This window comes from Salmo salar, chromosome ssa24 (genome assembly GCF_905237065.1).
Source record: "Salmo salar chromosome ssa24, Ssal_v3.1, whole genome shotgun sequence".
NCBI classification, from domain to species: Eukaryota; Metazoa; Chordata; class Actinopteri; order Salmoniformes; family Salmonidae; genus Salmo; species Salmo salar.
The window spans coordinates 29,540,963-29,555,761 of record NC_059465.1 but is presented as its reverse complement, the minus strand read 5'-3'; the positions used below and the strand labels follow the sequence as shown (position 1 = coordinate 29,555,761).

General features: G+C 43.1%; 1 protein-coding gene across 1 annotated transcript; it reads right to left on the bottom strand.

The window, feature by feature from the left end:
• Positions 1 to 9,396: 9,396 nt before the first annotated feature.
• Positions 9,397 to 11,812, bottom strand: LOC106585636 (C2 calcium-dependent domain-containing protein 4C). The gene is made up of 2 exons (XM_014172056.2): positions 11,607 to 11,812; positions 9,397 to 11,275 (listed from the first exon to the last, which is right to left on the bottom strand). The coding sequence occupies exon 2, from the start codon at positions 11,220 to 11,222 to the stop codon at positions 9,936 to 9,938; it is 1,287 nt and encodes a 428-aa protein (XP_014027531.1). The 5' UTR covers positions 11,223 to 11,275; positions 11,607 to 11,812; the 3' UTR covers positions 9,397 to 9,935.
• Between the last annotated feature and the right edge of the window lie 2,987 nt (positions 11,813 to 14,799).

The window sequence follows — 14,799 nt, the reverse complement described above, 5'->3', positions numbered from 1 at the left end:
AATGTATGTTTAATTAGGCCTAAATGTGCAATAAAAAATATTGTGCCTATAGTTTATTTAACCAAACCCTGGCTGACTGTTGGTGTCCTATGGGCGGCAGGTAGACTAGAGCGTTGGGCCAGTAACCGAAAGGTTGTTGGATCGAATCCCCGAGCTGACAAGGTAAAAATATGTCGTTATGCCCCTTAGCAACGCAGTTAACCCACAGTTCCCCGAGCGCCGAAGACGTGGATGTCGATTATGGCAGCCCCGCATCTCTGATTCAGAGGGGTTGGGTTAAATGCGGAAGACACATTTCAGTTGAATGCATTCAGTAATACAACTACGTTTTCTCTCCAAACCCAGTTGTAACCAGATTAATTTGATCAACCAGCTAATTATTGAGGGGGGGCATTGTTATTAGGAAGTACGCCCAATAATAACGATTTTGATCACACTTTATCAATTTAAAAATTATGGGGACATCTATACATTTGGCAGCCAAGCATGAAATGTCTTCACGCCTATAATAAACTCCAGGCTTCCATCAATTATATAAAATAAAAAAAAATGGAATTACAGGGAGCAGTTTGGGGGGGGAGAATCCTGTGTGACTCGTTCTCTGGAATAACGGACATGCTTGGATTATAATTACAAAACCAACGTCTCTAGTAATACCCGTCCGAATAGGGCAATAACATGGAAAAGAATAGGCGTATCAACACAGTGCCAGCATCATCCAATGTGATCCGTCAAGGCTGATCACAGCATAAATATTACTGCAATATTATAGTTCCTACACATTACCTTCTATATTCAAACAAAATAGGACTTTTATAGGCTAAATTGATGACTAAATGGGCATGCTCATGTCAATCCTCTAGAACGCAAATGTAGTCTTCCTAGTAGGACTGTAATGAGGTGGCGTTTGCGCATCCGTTTCAGCGTGTTTTCGAGTCGAGCAAGACTCTACTCTCACAACTCTAACCACAGGAGTCGACTACTTTCGACTCCAACAAAAGGAGTCGCCATAATCTATGGCATATAGAGAAGAAAAGGCCAATAGTGTGCAACTGCAGCCCGTAATTTGGGGCGTTCCTGTGTGTGGGCATTCTTGCATGTGCCCCCCCCCCCTCGATTATCCCATTGGTTCCTCTCAAGGAGTGTTGTACATTTGCTGTTTTCTCGCGAATTGGGCTACTTTGAAGACGATGTCGCTCGTGAAAATGTATTGGTTACGTTTTTTGGGGCTATTAGTAAGTTGCACTGCGGCCGCCATGGCATTTCTCTTAACAAACATATATATCACTGTGACCTGTTGCTTACTGTCTGGCAGAGGCAGATTGTTGCTGAGGGAGTGAGTGTTGGGTAGGGACGGAGGGGTGTGATTGGCTGAGTCATGTGAGCGAGAGAAGAGGGAGCAGCGCACGCCCTGACAACTTTTTACCAGTTGTACATAGGCTATTTAGATTGTCGTTTGTATACTGTTTTTTCTGCAATAAAGAAAATAAAAATAATAATGAATACATTTAGATGGTCGTTATAGAGACACCTATTTCCAACCCTTTTTCGTAAAACATTAATACACTAGAGCTGCAGTCCAAACATTATTTTACCCCCTCAGCGGGTTGATATGACCCACAATTCAATGCAAACTATAGTCACATGTCAAACTTTGGTGGCCTGCGAAGTGTCAAATTCAATAAACAAGGCTGCATTTTCGGCATGTTATAAAAAAGTATGAAGCTAGCTTGCTAAAAAAAATATATATATATATATACACACATTGATTTTAGCGTTGGCAAATTGGCTTAGTCTCGTAATGAGGAGCCTATAAAACGTTGCTAGATTCATAAATATATTTTTTGCAATTCTGAAATGTATAGGAATAAATTACAAAACTATAAAACTAGCTTGCCAGTTATGGGTAACTGTAGCTAGCAACCTGACATGAGTGCTAGCGAAATACGTTAGCTTACTAGGTACATTAATAACTTTTGGTTGGTTGTTTTTAAGCTCAACTTCAAGATTTCAACTTCAAGATTTGCTTGGGCAAGGGACATTTAACGTACACTCGGATGTGACGATGTAAAACGTCATTCAAGGGCTGATGCCTAGAACTGATGCACATCAAGAAATAATGGAGTCAAAGCACTAGCGGTTCTAGCTTGTATGGCTCCCTTCAGCGCCCCTCCACCAACAAAAAAACTGTAAAGTTTATTCAGACATTTGAAACAACACAAATAAATAATCATAACATTTAAAACTATGTAAATATAAAAATATATACAAAAATAAGACTCATAAATATCAAAAAGAAGTAACAAAGACAAATAGAAACAAATTTGGGTTGATTTGGCTCTCAAGCGTCAATACATTACCCATTCTCCAACACTGTCAACCTAGAGTCAAGACAACCAATTCACCTTGGTGGTGTGCAGACTGGTTTTATATTATTCTTAACGATTTTGTTTATAATAGCAATAAGGCACCTCGGGTGGTTTCTGATATATGGCCAATATACCACGGCTAAGGGCTGTGTCCAGGCACTCCGCGTTGCATTGTGCATAAGAACAGCCCTTAGCCCTGGTATATTAGCCATATACCACACCTCCTCAGGCCTTATTGCTCAATTATAAACCAGGTTCGAGCCCTGAATGCTGATTGGCTGAAAGAGCCGTGGTTTAGCACACCATATACCATGGGTAGGACATTTTTTTTGGTAACCAGTTTATAAAAGCAATAAGGAACTCCGGGTGTTTGTGGTATATGGCCAACATACCAATATACAGCCAATATAACGGCTGTATCCAGGCACTCCGTGTTGCGTCATGGTTATGAGCAGCCCTTAGCTGTCGTATATTGGCCAAATACCATACCCCCTTGTGCCTTATTGCTTACTCATAGCAGTCAAACGAGATCCATTGATGGAAAATTATATGGCAAGTTTATCAAGGGCAAATTATCTTTTCTCTTGCGACATATTCAAATTCCTTAATTACATCATGTCATAGCTCGCAATAATTATTATTTTGAAGAAAACCGAATTTTGTTTATAACGTCGTACCAAGTTACTACGATATTCCTTTTTAATTGGCTTGATAAAATTATGGGAAAAATTGTTTATTGTATAAATATGGAAACTCCTCTCTTGCTGTGACATTTTTATTAATTTGGCATAGGTTTCAGTTCTTTCCCGCGGGATTTGAGTGGTCATTGTCTGGACATTTTTGCGAATCCTGGCAACCCTGCCCTGGAGCATGACATCTTCATGCTTGTGTGACACTTGAATGGGTCACAAGGTTTTTATCTGATATAAAGTTTTTTTCTCACAAAGTTGCCGGGGATGTCAAGTGTCCTACTTATGTCAGTACACTCGTAACAACCTAAGGCGTTACGAAACTTCTATTCAATATATACTAAATGAGCCACACATAGCAAATACGCCAAAATAAGCATACAAAAACTCCTCACTTGGTGAGTGGAAAAAACACCACATGCTGCAGAAGACAGATTTTTGACCCAGTTATCCCTCTCGCTTACCCTCTTCCTCTCTGGTTTATCTGAATCAGTGTTTGTATATTCAAGTTTCTTTCTTACTGTTAACATGGTTCAAACAAGCACATTTAAACCTTTAACCCTTAATAAGCATTGCTTGTTTTTTCTATATTTTACCGTTTTCCCTATTTATGTGCCTCGGGGGCCTCCCGAGTGGCGCAGTGGTCTATGGCACTGCATCGCAGTTGCTAGCTGTGCCACTAGAGATCTTGTTTAGAGTCCGCCGTGACCGGGAGACCCATGGGGCGGCGCACAATTGGCAAAGCGTAATCCGGGTTATGGGGAGGGTTTGGCCGGCAGGGATGTCCTCGACCCATTGCACTCTAGCGACTCCTGTGGCAGGCCGGGCTTGTGCACGCTGACACGGTCACCAGGTGTAGGGTGTTTCCTCTGACACATTGGTGTGGCTGGCTTCCGGGTTAAGTGGGCTTTGTGTCAAGAAAGCAGTGCGGCTTGGTTGGGTTGTGTTTCGGAGGACGCATGGTTCTCGATCTTCGCCTCTCCCGAGTCCATACGGGAGTTTCAGCGATCAGACAAGACTGTAACTACCAATTGCTCACTAACTTTAGCTATTATTTTTGCCTCAATCACACTACATCTGAATCAAATGATGAGACACTGTTGATGATGATGAATGGATACAGATATGTTTGAATGCCCAGTCTGTCACGTCTGCTCCCGCTCTTCCTTTCCCCTGGCGCTTGAGGGCGCCAGATTACCCTGCATCACACGCTCCTGCCATCCATCACTCACACCTCGTCAATCGCATCAGCGTTATTGTCACCTGGACTCACTTATCTCCTGTTTATTTCCTCCCCTATATTTGTCAGTTCCCCAGCTCTGTTCCCCGCTGCTGCATTGATTGTTTTTTGTCTTTAGTTTTAGTCTTTGACGCTGTTCTGTCTCATCTATGTCAGTTGTTTATTAAATGTTTACTCCCCGTACCTGCTTCGTCTCTCCAGCGTCATTCCACGTGACACAGTCATGTTCATATAATCTCAGACAGAAATTTCTGTAGTTTAAGACCATCCATAGGACATACTATATGCCAGTGAAACTGAAAATTATGCACTCAGAAATGTAATTCCTCTGCTGGAGGTGTAAAACACAAAATGGGACATATTTGCATATGGTATGATCTTGCTTTTGAAGGCTGGCTGGATTCTGCCAAAGAGTATGTTCTTTTGTCTCAGCATTGTCAGATACAGATTCTCCCTGTTTTTGTTTGCTTGGAAATGTTGATATTGGAGACTTATCAGAGGAAACTGTGTAACCTAGCATTTTTAGCGGCTAAGAAATGCATTGCCATTAATTGGAAGGTTGGTTATCCTCCCACAATGCTACAATGGGTGGCAGAAATGTAAAATTAGGCATCACTAGATTTGATGTATTACAAGATTAAGGGTATACTGTGCAACCTTCACAATGTCTGGGTGCCTTATATGGAATATAATCCATTGAGGAGGCGCGGGTATGCCACGGTCCATGTGGCTCAGATGCACAAGCCACATCCCTCTCTAGAATGCACTCTCTCCCACCATTTCATGGGTATTCATTGTTTCATAACTTAATTGTTTGTATTGTTTGCTGTGTCTCAATTCCCCATGAATATATCACCAGTAGTAGCCTACATTTACCATTGATTCCCATAATTTCCAATCTGCAATGTTTGTTTGGTTACAGTAATTCCTGTTAATGCATTGAAGAAATTATTATTACCGTCATTTACTGTTCTCTTTGTCAGAGTGGATATGTGTTTTGCAGAACTCACAACCTATGCTACACTTGTGAGAAACAAGTTTTTGTTTATTTCATTCCATTTACGAGTTTTGTCAATTTATTAATGATCTTTTGCTTGAAACACTCCTGTCAATGTTGACTAAGGACGTGCACCTGATTATGCATATAGAAGTAGGACTAGTCTACCTGGCCTATGCACAAATGTAAGGCTATAAATGTGCCAGTTTCAGGTATTTCTGATTGTCTAAACTCACCACCACTAATGAGCTGTGGAGCTTTTTAAAGTCATTTTTCTTCACTTCAAAAAGCAAGTAAACAAAGTCTGTATTTAGAATCAATTGAGAATGACAATAGTTCCTCAAAGTTTTTGAACAATATTTCCAGCTCTCTCCCTTTCGATAACCACTTGGCATGAAAGTGAAAAATGTAATGCTCTGATCCAGTGGAAACGTCATAAAATACCTGATTACTTCTTATCCCTTGCACAAATAGCCTACAGCTGTGTCTGTCCCGTGTGTTTTCACTGGCGTGGGAAACTCTGAGGGCCAAGAATATTTTATACAATAAACCAGCAACTTCAGGAGCTTAATTCTGCGAAGGCCAGCAGCGGGAGAATTAGGGTCAGGAAGAGGTTTTTTTCTTCTGGTTTGTTTATTTTGATCTCTGGCTTCCCCTTGAGTCATTTGTGCATCTCCATTATTTAATCAAATAGCCTGCTTAAAGCATCAGACAAGTTCAGTACATATAGTTGATTTGATTAAAACACTTAAGGTGTGTCTTTATATGTAAAAATACACATTTGTAACACGTGTCGTGTGTGTGGAGGACCAAGACGCAACAGGGAAGTGTATACTCATCTTCTTTTTTTAATATTGAAGAAGGAGAAACAAATGAAACACGTATACAATTAACGGAAACGACACTAACAGTTCTGTCATGTGATAAGCACAAAACAGAATACAACTACCCACAATACAAACAAACCCCTAATTATAGGACCTTCAATCAGAAGCAACGAGGAGCCGCTGCTTCCAGTTGAAGGTCAAGAACAAAACTGCACATAGAAACAGAGTGACTAGAATAAACATAGAAAATGACCTAACATAGAACATATACCAAACCTCTAGACCACTCTAATCAAACACCCCTTGTCTATACACATAGACTAACAATCCCCGAAACATATAAACAAAATACCCCCTGCCACGTCCTGACCATACTAAACACTAACAAATAACACCTTTACAGGTCAGAATGTGACAACATTAAATAATTTAGACCAATCGATTGGTCAAAAGAAAAGACTACTCTTGGTTGACCAAGATTTTTTTTTAGTCAGGGATGTCCTTTTTTTCCTTGTTGGGGACAGCTCTAGTATAAATGCAGGAAATGAGCTTTAGATGCCCAGGTTATGTTCCCCCCCCGATTCTAAAACCAAAGTTGCGCCCCTCCTCGAACCTGTTACTTTGAATAGATGTTACATATCTCTGCTGTCTTTCTACTTATCCACTGATGGGCCATGCTGGGACACTAATCTAAACACATTTCTGCATTTAAAAATAAAAGGTTTCTGGAGGAACCGTCAGCATAATTTAAGATAAAGAAATGTACCTTGAGGTTCCTGTAGGATCCTTTAGGATAATATAAGGTTAAAAAAATAACCTTAAGGTTAATTTAAGAACCTATACTTTGCCACTCGTTCGTTTTTTATAACTTTTATAGACTTAAAAGGTGCTTTAAAGAACCCTTTTCAAAAGAGGGATTCATTTTGGAACTAGCAGTGCGCTCATGAGTAAAGGGCGCTTGTGAGTATAATTCAGAGAACATTGGTCAAAAGACGCACTAAAGTGCAAGTGGGAAGTGCACGGATGGTTGGAGACGCAACAGATAAGAGATGACTTGCAACGGATCCAATGTGAAAGGTGAGTGAACCTTAGCTATTCGCTAGCTAAGATTATAATTCATGAAACTACTGTCTAAAATAAAAAAACAATACATCATGTAATGTACTCTTCGTTTTTTCATCAGCTAGCCAAGCTACATAGCCTTTAATGTTAGCTGGTAATTGTTGTATAAGTGTTGATCAGTGGCAACCTGTCATTCAGGGCAGGTGGGGCAGAGTCCCACCTGTTAGCAATTTATTTATTTTTGGCCTGTTTTGCATGTTATTTTGGCATTCATTTGTGTCACATATCAGCTTGCAAACAATGTTAAAAAAAAGTGAGTTAATAAAGACGCCTTTATTACTCTGCTGTACTCTTTTTGAGTAAGGCAGCTCCAAAATGCAGGTTTCAGCCTAGCTCAGTGCGTTCTGTTGTGGAGGGGCAGCCAGCAAAAATACAGAGAGTAGGCATTGGTAATCTTCTCTATTTGCGCCGTGATTGGTTCAGTGTTCTGTCAGTCATGGGGACACTACCTCACTGCAGAATCTACAGGGAGAGCTAGGCAGTTCAAGCTCCCTTGGTTGCTACCATAGATTTACATTAGCAGTGCCTGTCCAAGAAGACTCAAGGTCATTGGCCACTGATAAAATTACGTCAAATCACATTATCTACCATAGCTTTGATTGGACTGATCATGTCAACATCATACGTTAAAAATTTTAGCTAACAAGCTAGACAATCACATTATGAATCACAGCGACAATCTACTGGCAAATCCTTTTCAATCCTTGTCTTATGAAAATATTAAAAAAACGTCAGAAATTGCAAATTTAACAATGAGTGGTTTGGATGGAATCAGTGTCTAACTGCGAGCGTCGCAAAGCTATCAGTATTTTGCTTCCCCTGCCTGCTATTCGGTCTAGAGGGTTTGTGGTCCAAGACTGGGTTTAAGGTTTTAAAACATCTGTCTGAAAGGGTCTCTTTTTCTAGCTTAAAATAATAAACATTCACATGCAACACCATGGGCCAGAAAATGTTGAATACATTGGCCCTGCTGTCAATCCAGCATGACTTCTGCTGTGTTCAAAACAACTGTCCTGTTATACCACCAATGCTCCTTATAGGACACATCACTGCACTCTATACTCTTCTGTAAACTGGTCATCTCTGTATACCCGTCGCAAGACCCACTGGTTGATGCTTATTTATAAAACCCTTTTTGGCCTCACTCCCCCCTATCTGAGATACCTACTGCAGCCCCCATCCTCCACATACAACACCCGTTCTGCCAGTCACATTCTGTTAAAGGTCCCCAAACCACACACATCCCTGGGTCGCTCCTCTTTTCAGTTCGCTGCAGCTAGCGACTGGAACAAGTTGCAAAAAACACTCAAACTGGACAGTTTTATCTCCATCTCTTCATTCAAAGACTCAATCATGGATATCTACTGACAGTTGTAGCTGCTTTGCGTGATGTATTGTTGTCTCTACCTTCTTGCCCTTTGTGCTGTTGTATGTGCCCAATAATGTTTGTACCATGTTTTGTGCTGCTACCAGGTTGTGCTTCTGCCATGTTGTGTTGCTACCATGTTGTTGTCATGTTGTGTTGCTACAATGCTCTGTTGTTGTCTTAGGTCTCTCTTAATGTAGTGTTATGTTGTCTCTCTTGTCATGATGTGTGTTTTCTCCTATATTTTAATTTTATTTTTTTGTTTGAATCCCAGCCCCCGTCCCCGCATGAGGCCTTCTTTTACCTTTTGGTAGGCCGTCATTGTAAATAAGATTTTGTTCTTAATCTTAACTGACTTGCCTAGTTAAAAAAGGTTAAATAAAATAAAATGATACGCTCATCATTCTATCTTAGTCATTATTTTAGGCAAAGTTGGAAATATTTCATTGTTTTGCTTACTTTATATATTATAATTAGCTCATGTGCTTTTCTTCATGATAAGGGAATACTATATAATGTTGTTGGGTCTGTAAACATGTTTGCCAGTGACAGCCCATGCAAACGCAAAGTTGTAAAGTGTTGTAAAGTGTTGGTCCTGTGTTTCATGAGCTGAAATAAAATCACAAGATTTTTCCATTTGCTCAAAAAGCTTATTTTTCTTTGTTTACATTTGTGTTAGTGAGCATTTCTCCTTTGCCAAGATAATCCATCCACCTGACAGGTGTGGCATATCAAGAAGCTGATTAAACAGCATGATCATTACACATTGTCATTACACAGGTGCACCTTGTGCTGGGGATAATAAAAGGAAACTCTAAAATGTGCAGTTTTGTCACACAACACAATGCTACAGATGTCAAGTTTTGAAGGAGCGTGCATTTGGCATGCTAACTGTAGGGATGTTAGTGAGCATATCTCCTTTGCCAAGATAATCCATCCACCTGACAGGTGTGGCATATCAAGAAGCTGATTAAACAGTATGATCATTACACAGGTGCACCTTGTGCTGGGTACAATAAAAGGACACAGATGTCTCAAGTTTTGAGGGAGTGTGCATTTAGCATGCTGAATTTCTGGAGCGCATTTCCCACGATTAATAATTATGCATGGCTAGGGACCTGGATAGGACTTACTGCCCTGGTAGCTAAAGCTAATTCTGCTAGAGCAGAGGGGTTGGAGATTATTAGGCTATGTACACTATATAACCACAACAAGTACTAGGTGTTTTCTCTGGTCAGGTGACATGGTCAGGAAAAAGTCCTGGCCCTAGGCATAACAATAACACATAGAGAGGTTGGCTGAAGCAGAAGCTATTTCCTCCCTGGTCACAGGGGCAGTAGCTGGGCCAGGGGTTCGGTTATGATGATCCCGAGCACCGTGCCCCGTCTGAGCCCGGAGGCCTTGTCTAACACCTTCAGTTGGAGCCGCAAGCCACCCAGGCTGTCCAGGCTCAGCTCAGTGAAGAAGAAGTCCTCATTGAACACGGGGCTCCTGCAGTTCCTGATTGTGGCGCTGTCCTGTCTCTGGAGCTTCCCCGGGCTTAAGCTCAGGCTGAGGCAGCAGTGGAGGGCTCTGGGGTCCCCTTCGTCCCTCAGACCCTCCACGGACACCACCCTCACTCGCACTACCATGGACAGAAGAGAGGGTGACAATGTGTGCTCGGCCGAGAGGCGGACTCTGCCACGGCCCTCCGGCAGTGGGAGGACATGTTCTCTCTGCATCCGCTCCTGGCAGTGGAGCACATCCAGCGGGAACAGGACAGGGGGCGCCAGGGAGTTGACAACGAAGGGAGGACTGGAGCAGGGCTCGATGAGGGAGGTGGAGGGAATGGGTGAGATTGCCCCCCTCCGTCCTCTGGGGTTAACCGCAGAGCATGGGGAGGCTCCTTCCAGTCCCAAAGTGCCACTGAAAGCAGAGGCAGACTGCAGACCTGGGGGACCCTCCGCCCAGGCGGCGATGATAGAGAGTGAGAGGCCAGAGCAAGAGCGGCTGAGCAGGGGAGAGCCCAGAGGGGAGGAGTCATTTGAGGAGGGAGTATCGCTTTCTGTGCTGCCTGACTCTGACAGGCTCTTACAGGAGAGCCCAAGTTCAAGCCCCAATTGGATGGGGGGTGCTTTACACTGGTTTCGCTCTATCGCCACCCTTGTGGTGGGTCTGGGTAGGGTCCTGTCCAGTGTGTAGCCAGTGCTCTTGGAGTGAAACAGTGACTCTTTCCTCCGTGTGTTTGGACTCTCATACATTCCCGCCAAACCATAGCCCTCTGCAGAGAATGGCAGTGGCTTCTTACCCCTCCAGGCCACACAACTGACTTTTGTCAACTTCATTTCCTCAACTTGTTTAACTTGCGGAGTCACAGAGAAATCAACAGCACCACAGTCTCGACTGGTGAGTCTCTGACTCACAGTGTGGGGTTCAGCTGCCACTAGGCTCCTGCACAGCCGAGGGGGCAAGCAGAACTCCGGGATTTTGTCCGGAGTCAGAATGTTACTGTGCAACTTGTTGGAGAGACTGGCCTTGGCTGAGAGATCCTCCTCCTCACTCTTTCCCACGTAGCGTCCAAGCTCTAGGGGAATGTTCTCCATGCTCTCTCGGATCTTTCCCAGGAACCACATTCTGCTGTCTAGCAGGTGTTCAGTCTTGACCAAGCTGTCCTGGTTAGTTATCCCTGTTAAAACAAAATGGGTATCGGAATACTATTCTCATGAACATTCTAAAATCTAAAGTCATGATGTAGTGTATGGACTCCAAGCTAAAGTCATGATGTAGTGTATGGACTCCAAGCTAAAGTCATGATGTAGTGTATGGACACAAGCTAAAGTCATGATGTAGTGTATGGACACAAGCTAAAGTCATGATGTAGTGTATGGACTCAAGCTAAAATCATGTATAGCGCAGTATGTGTAGTGTAGCCTATCCATAATAACACAAGTTTCATTGCAAGAATACACTTCTGACATCAAGAGAGTTTACAGTAAGTACCATGAATGTTTTCTCACCTGAGTAGTCCAAAGATTTGTAAGTTACTGGTATGCACTTTTTCAACAAACAACTGATCTACACCTGGAAGAAACAGCCACAACTGAAGCTAACAGTTCCCTTCCTGGAAGTTAGTGGCCTCACAGCGCTAACTGGTTTTGAATTGTATGAGGTTTTGGGTAGGAATCCGTTAGAAGCATTCTTGGAGGGAGTGTTCCGTGCTGTGTTCCATGAATGGGAGTGTGTGTATGAGTGATAGAGAGGCAGAGGAGAGGTGTTTTTAAAGGCTAATGTCACTCTCTGCGTCACTAGTCTGCTGCACCCGCAGCCAGGAAACGATTTACACACACACACACACACACACATATAGACACACACAGTTTTATTCACAGTATTCAAGCAATCGAGAAACAAACAGAAAAGACCTCCAAAAGGTCAAATAGACTTCTGTGGTGGTGACGTAAAGGGGACTGCAGGATGTGACTATAGCTACAGGATTGATTTGACCAAGGCAATGGAATGTGTAATGTGTGCCATATTACATAGTTTCAAACCTCTGCTCTCTAAAAATAGCATCACTGTCACTGTGCTCTTCTCTCTAACTGACGTCTACATCAAAGACCTTCAAAGACAGCAGCTCACCTGGCCTACACACACACCACCTCAAAGACTGACCTTAACACTTAGTACACCCCGTACCTCCCTCCGACTTCTGCCGCCCCCTTGCTGACCCTCCGCCCCTCTGCCACCACTGTAGCCTCTGTACATACTGTCCTGTAGAGGGAGAAAGGCAGCCCTGGCCCATTGTAGTATCAGGTCGTTTAAATAGTGACACCTAGTGACATATAGGCTAGTAGCTCTCATGTCCTTTGTGTCAGGCAGGCTTGATACTGCGGCTGCATATGGATAGTCCTAGTGGGCTTGTCTCCTTGTATACTGCAGCTGCATATGAATAGTCCTAGTGGGCTTGTCTCCTTGTATACTGCAGCTTCATATGAATAGTCCTAGTGGGCTTGTCTCCTTGTATACTGCAGCTGCATATGAATAGTCCTAGTGGGCTTGTCTCCTTGTATACTGCAGCTGCATATGAATAGTCCTAGTGGGCTTGTCTCCTTGTATACCGCGGCTGCATATGAATAGTCCTAGTGGGCTTGTCTCCGTGATTCTTCCTTTCATCTTCATATGAAATGATGGGACGACTGAAACAGAGTATGTCATGGGATAGGATCTAAAGAGGTTAGATGGATATATTAAAAGGGATAGATCAAGATGTATCTACTTCCCCAGAGTCAGATGAACTCGTGGATACCATTTTTATGTCTATGTGTTCAGTTTGAAGGAAGTGGCCAACTAGCTTTAGCGCAAATGGTAACTAGCGTTAGCGCAATATAGACTTCCAGTCATTGCGCTAGCTCTAGTTAGCATTGGCTCGTGAAGCTACCTATCTATAACTTCCTTCATACTGGACCCAGAGTACTGGACCCAGACATAAAAATGGTATCCACGAGTTCATCTGACTCTGGGGAAGTAGATAAAGTGTTTCATTGCCAAAATCCCAAACGATCCCTTTAAGAAATATGGCATGTTGCTTATAGCCTTCCTTTCCAGTCTTTTAAGATATTTACATTTACATTTTACATTTTAGTCATTTAGCAGACGCTCTTATCCAGAGCGACTTACAGTAGTGAATGCATACATTTCAATTAATTTCATAATAAAACATTTTTTTTCCTGTACTGGCCCCCCGTGGGAATATAAGTGGAATCCCACAGTCTAATTAGGAGTGTTTGATCACACAGAATAAACCAGAGAATAAATATGTGGCACAAATATAGGATTTATTTACAGTGCAGCCCAATGACAGCAGTACAAAAGTGATAGCCCTCTGGTAGGTAGGGTTTTAGAGGTTGCTTTGGGATTGGAACTACAGCTCAGCGTTCAACACCATAGTGCCCTCAAAGCTCATTATGAAGCTAAGACCCTGGGACTAAACACCTCCCTCTGCAACTGGATCCTGGACTTCCTGACGGGCCGCCCCAGGTGGTAAGGGTAGGTAACAACATATCCACCACACTGAAACTCAACACGGGGGCCCCTCACGGGTGCATGCTCAGTCCCCTCCTGTACTCCCTGTTCACTCATGACCGCATGGCCAGGCACGACTCCAACACCATCATTAAGTTTTCCGATGACACAACAGTGGTAGGCCTGATCACTGACAACGATGAGACTATAGGGAGGAGGTCAGAGACCTGGCCGTGTGGTGCCAGGACAACAACCTCTCCCTCAACGTGGTCAAGACAAAGGAGTTGATTGTGGACTACAGGAAAAGGAGGACCGAGCATGCCCCCACTCTCATCGACAGGGCTGTAGTGGAGCAAGTTGAGAGTTTCAAGTTCCTTGGTGTCCACATCACCAACAAACTAACATGGTCCAAACACACCAAGACAGTCGTGAAGAGGGCACAACAAAATCTATTCCCCTTCAAGAGACTGAAAAGATTTGGCATGGGTCCTCACATCCTCAAAAGGTTCTACAGCTGCACCATTGAGAGCATCCTCACTGGTTGCATCATTGCATGGTATGGCAACTGCTCGGCCTCCGACCACAAGGCACTACAGAGGGTAGTGCGTATGGCCCAGTACGTCACTGGGGCCAAGCTTCCTGCCATCCAGGACCTCTATACCAGGCGGTGTCAGAAGAAGGCCTTAAATATTGTCAAAGACTCCAGCCACCCTAGTCATAGACTGTTCTCTCTGCTACCACACGGCAAGCGGTACCGGAGTGCCAAGTCTAGGTCCAAGAGGCTTCTAAACACCTCCTACTGTTTTTCTTTTGCAAAGGTAGCAACAGCCGAAATAGTCAGTATGCTTGTAGAGCTTAAATGCTCCAAAGCCACAGGCCTGGATATAGATTCTGCTGAGCAAATTGGCCCTTGTATTACGCATATTGTTCATCTCTCTCTTGAACAAGGTACCTTTCCTAGGGACATGAAAAAAGCTAGAGGTATACCTCTGTATAAGAAGGGGATAAAGTCTGACCTTGGGAATTATAATCCTGTATCTATCCTCTGTGTAATATCAAAGATCCTGGAGAGAATGGTACATGAGCAAATGTATGAATATGTTAAAACCTCTTCAGCGTCTCATCCCGTCAGCGGGATCAAAATCCAGCGAAAAATCATATCGCCAATTAGCATTAAAAAGAAATCAT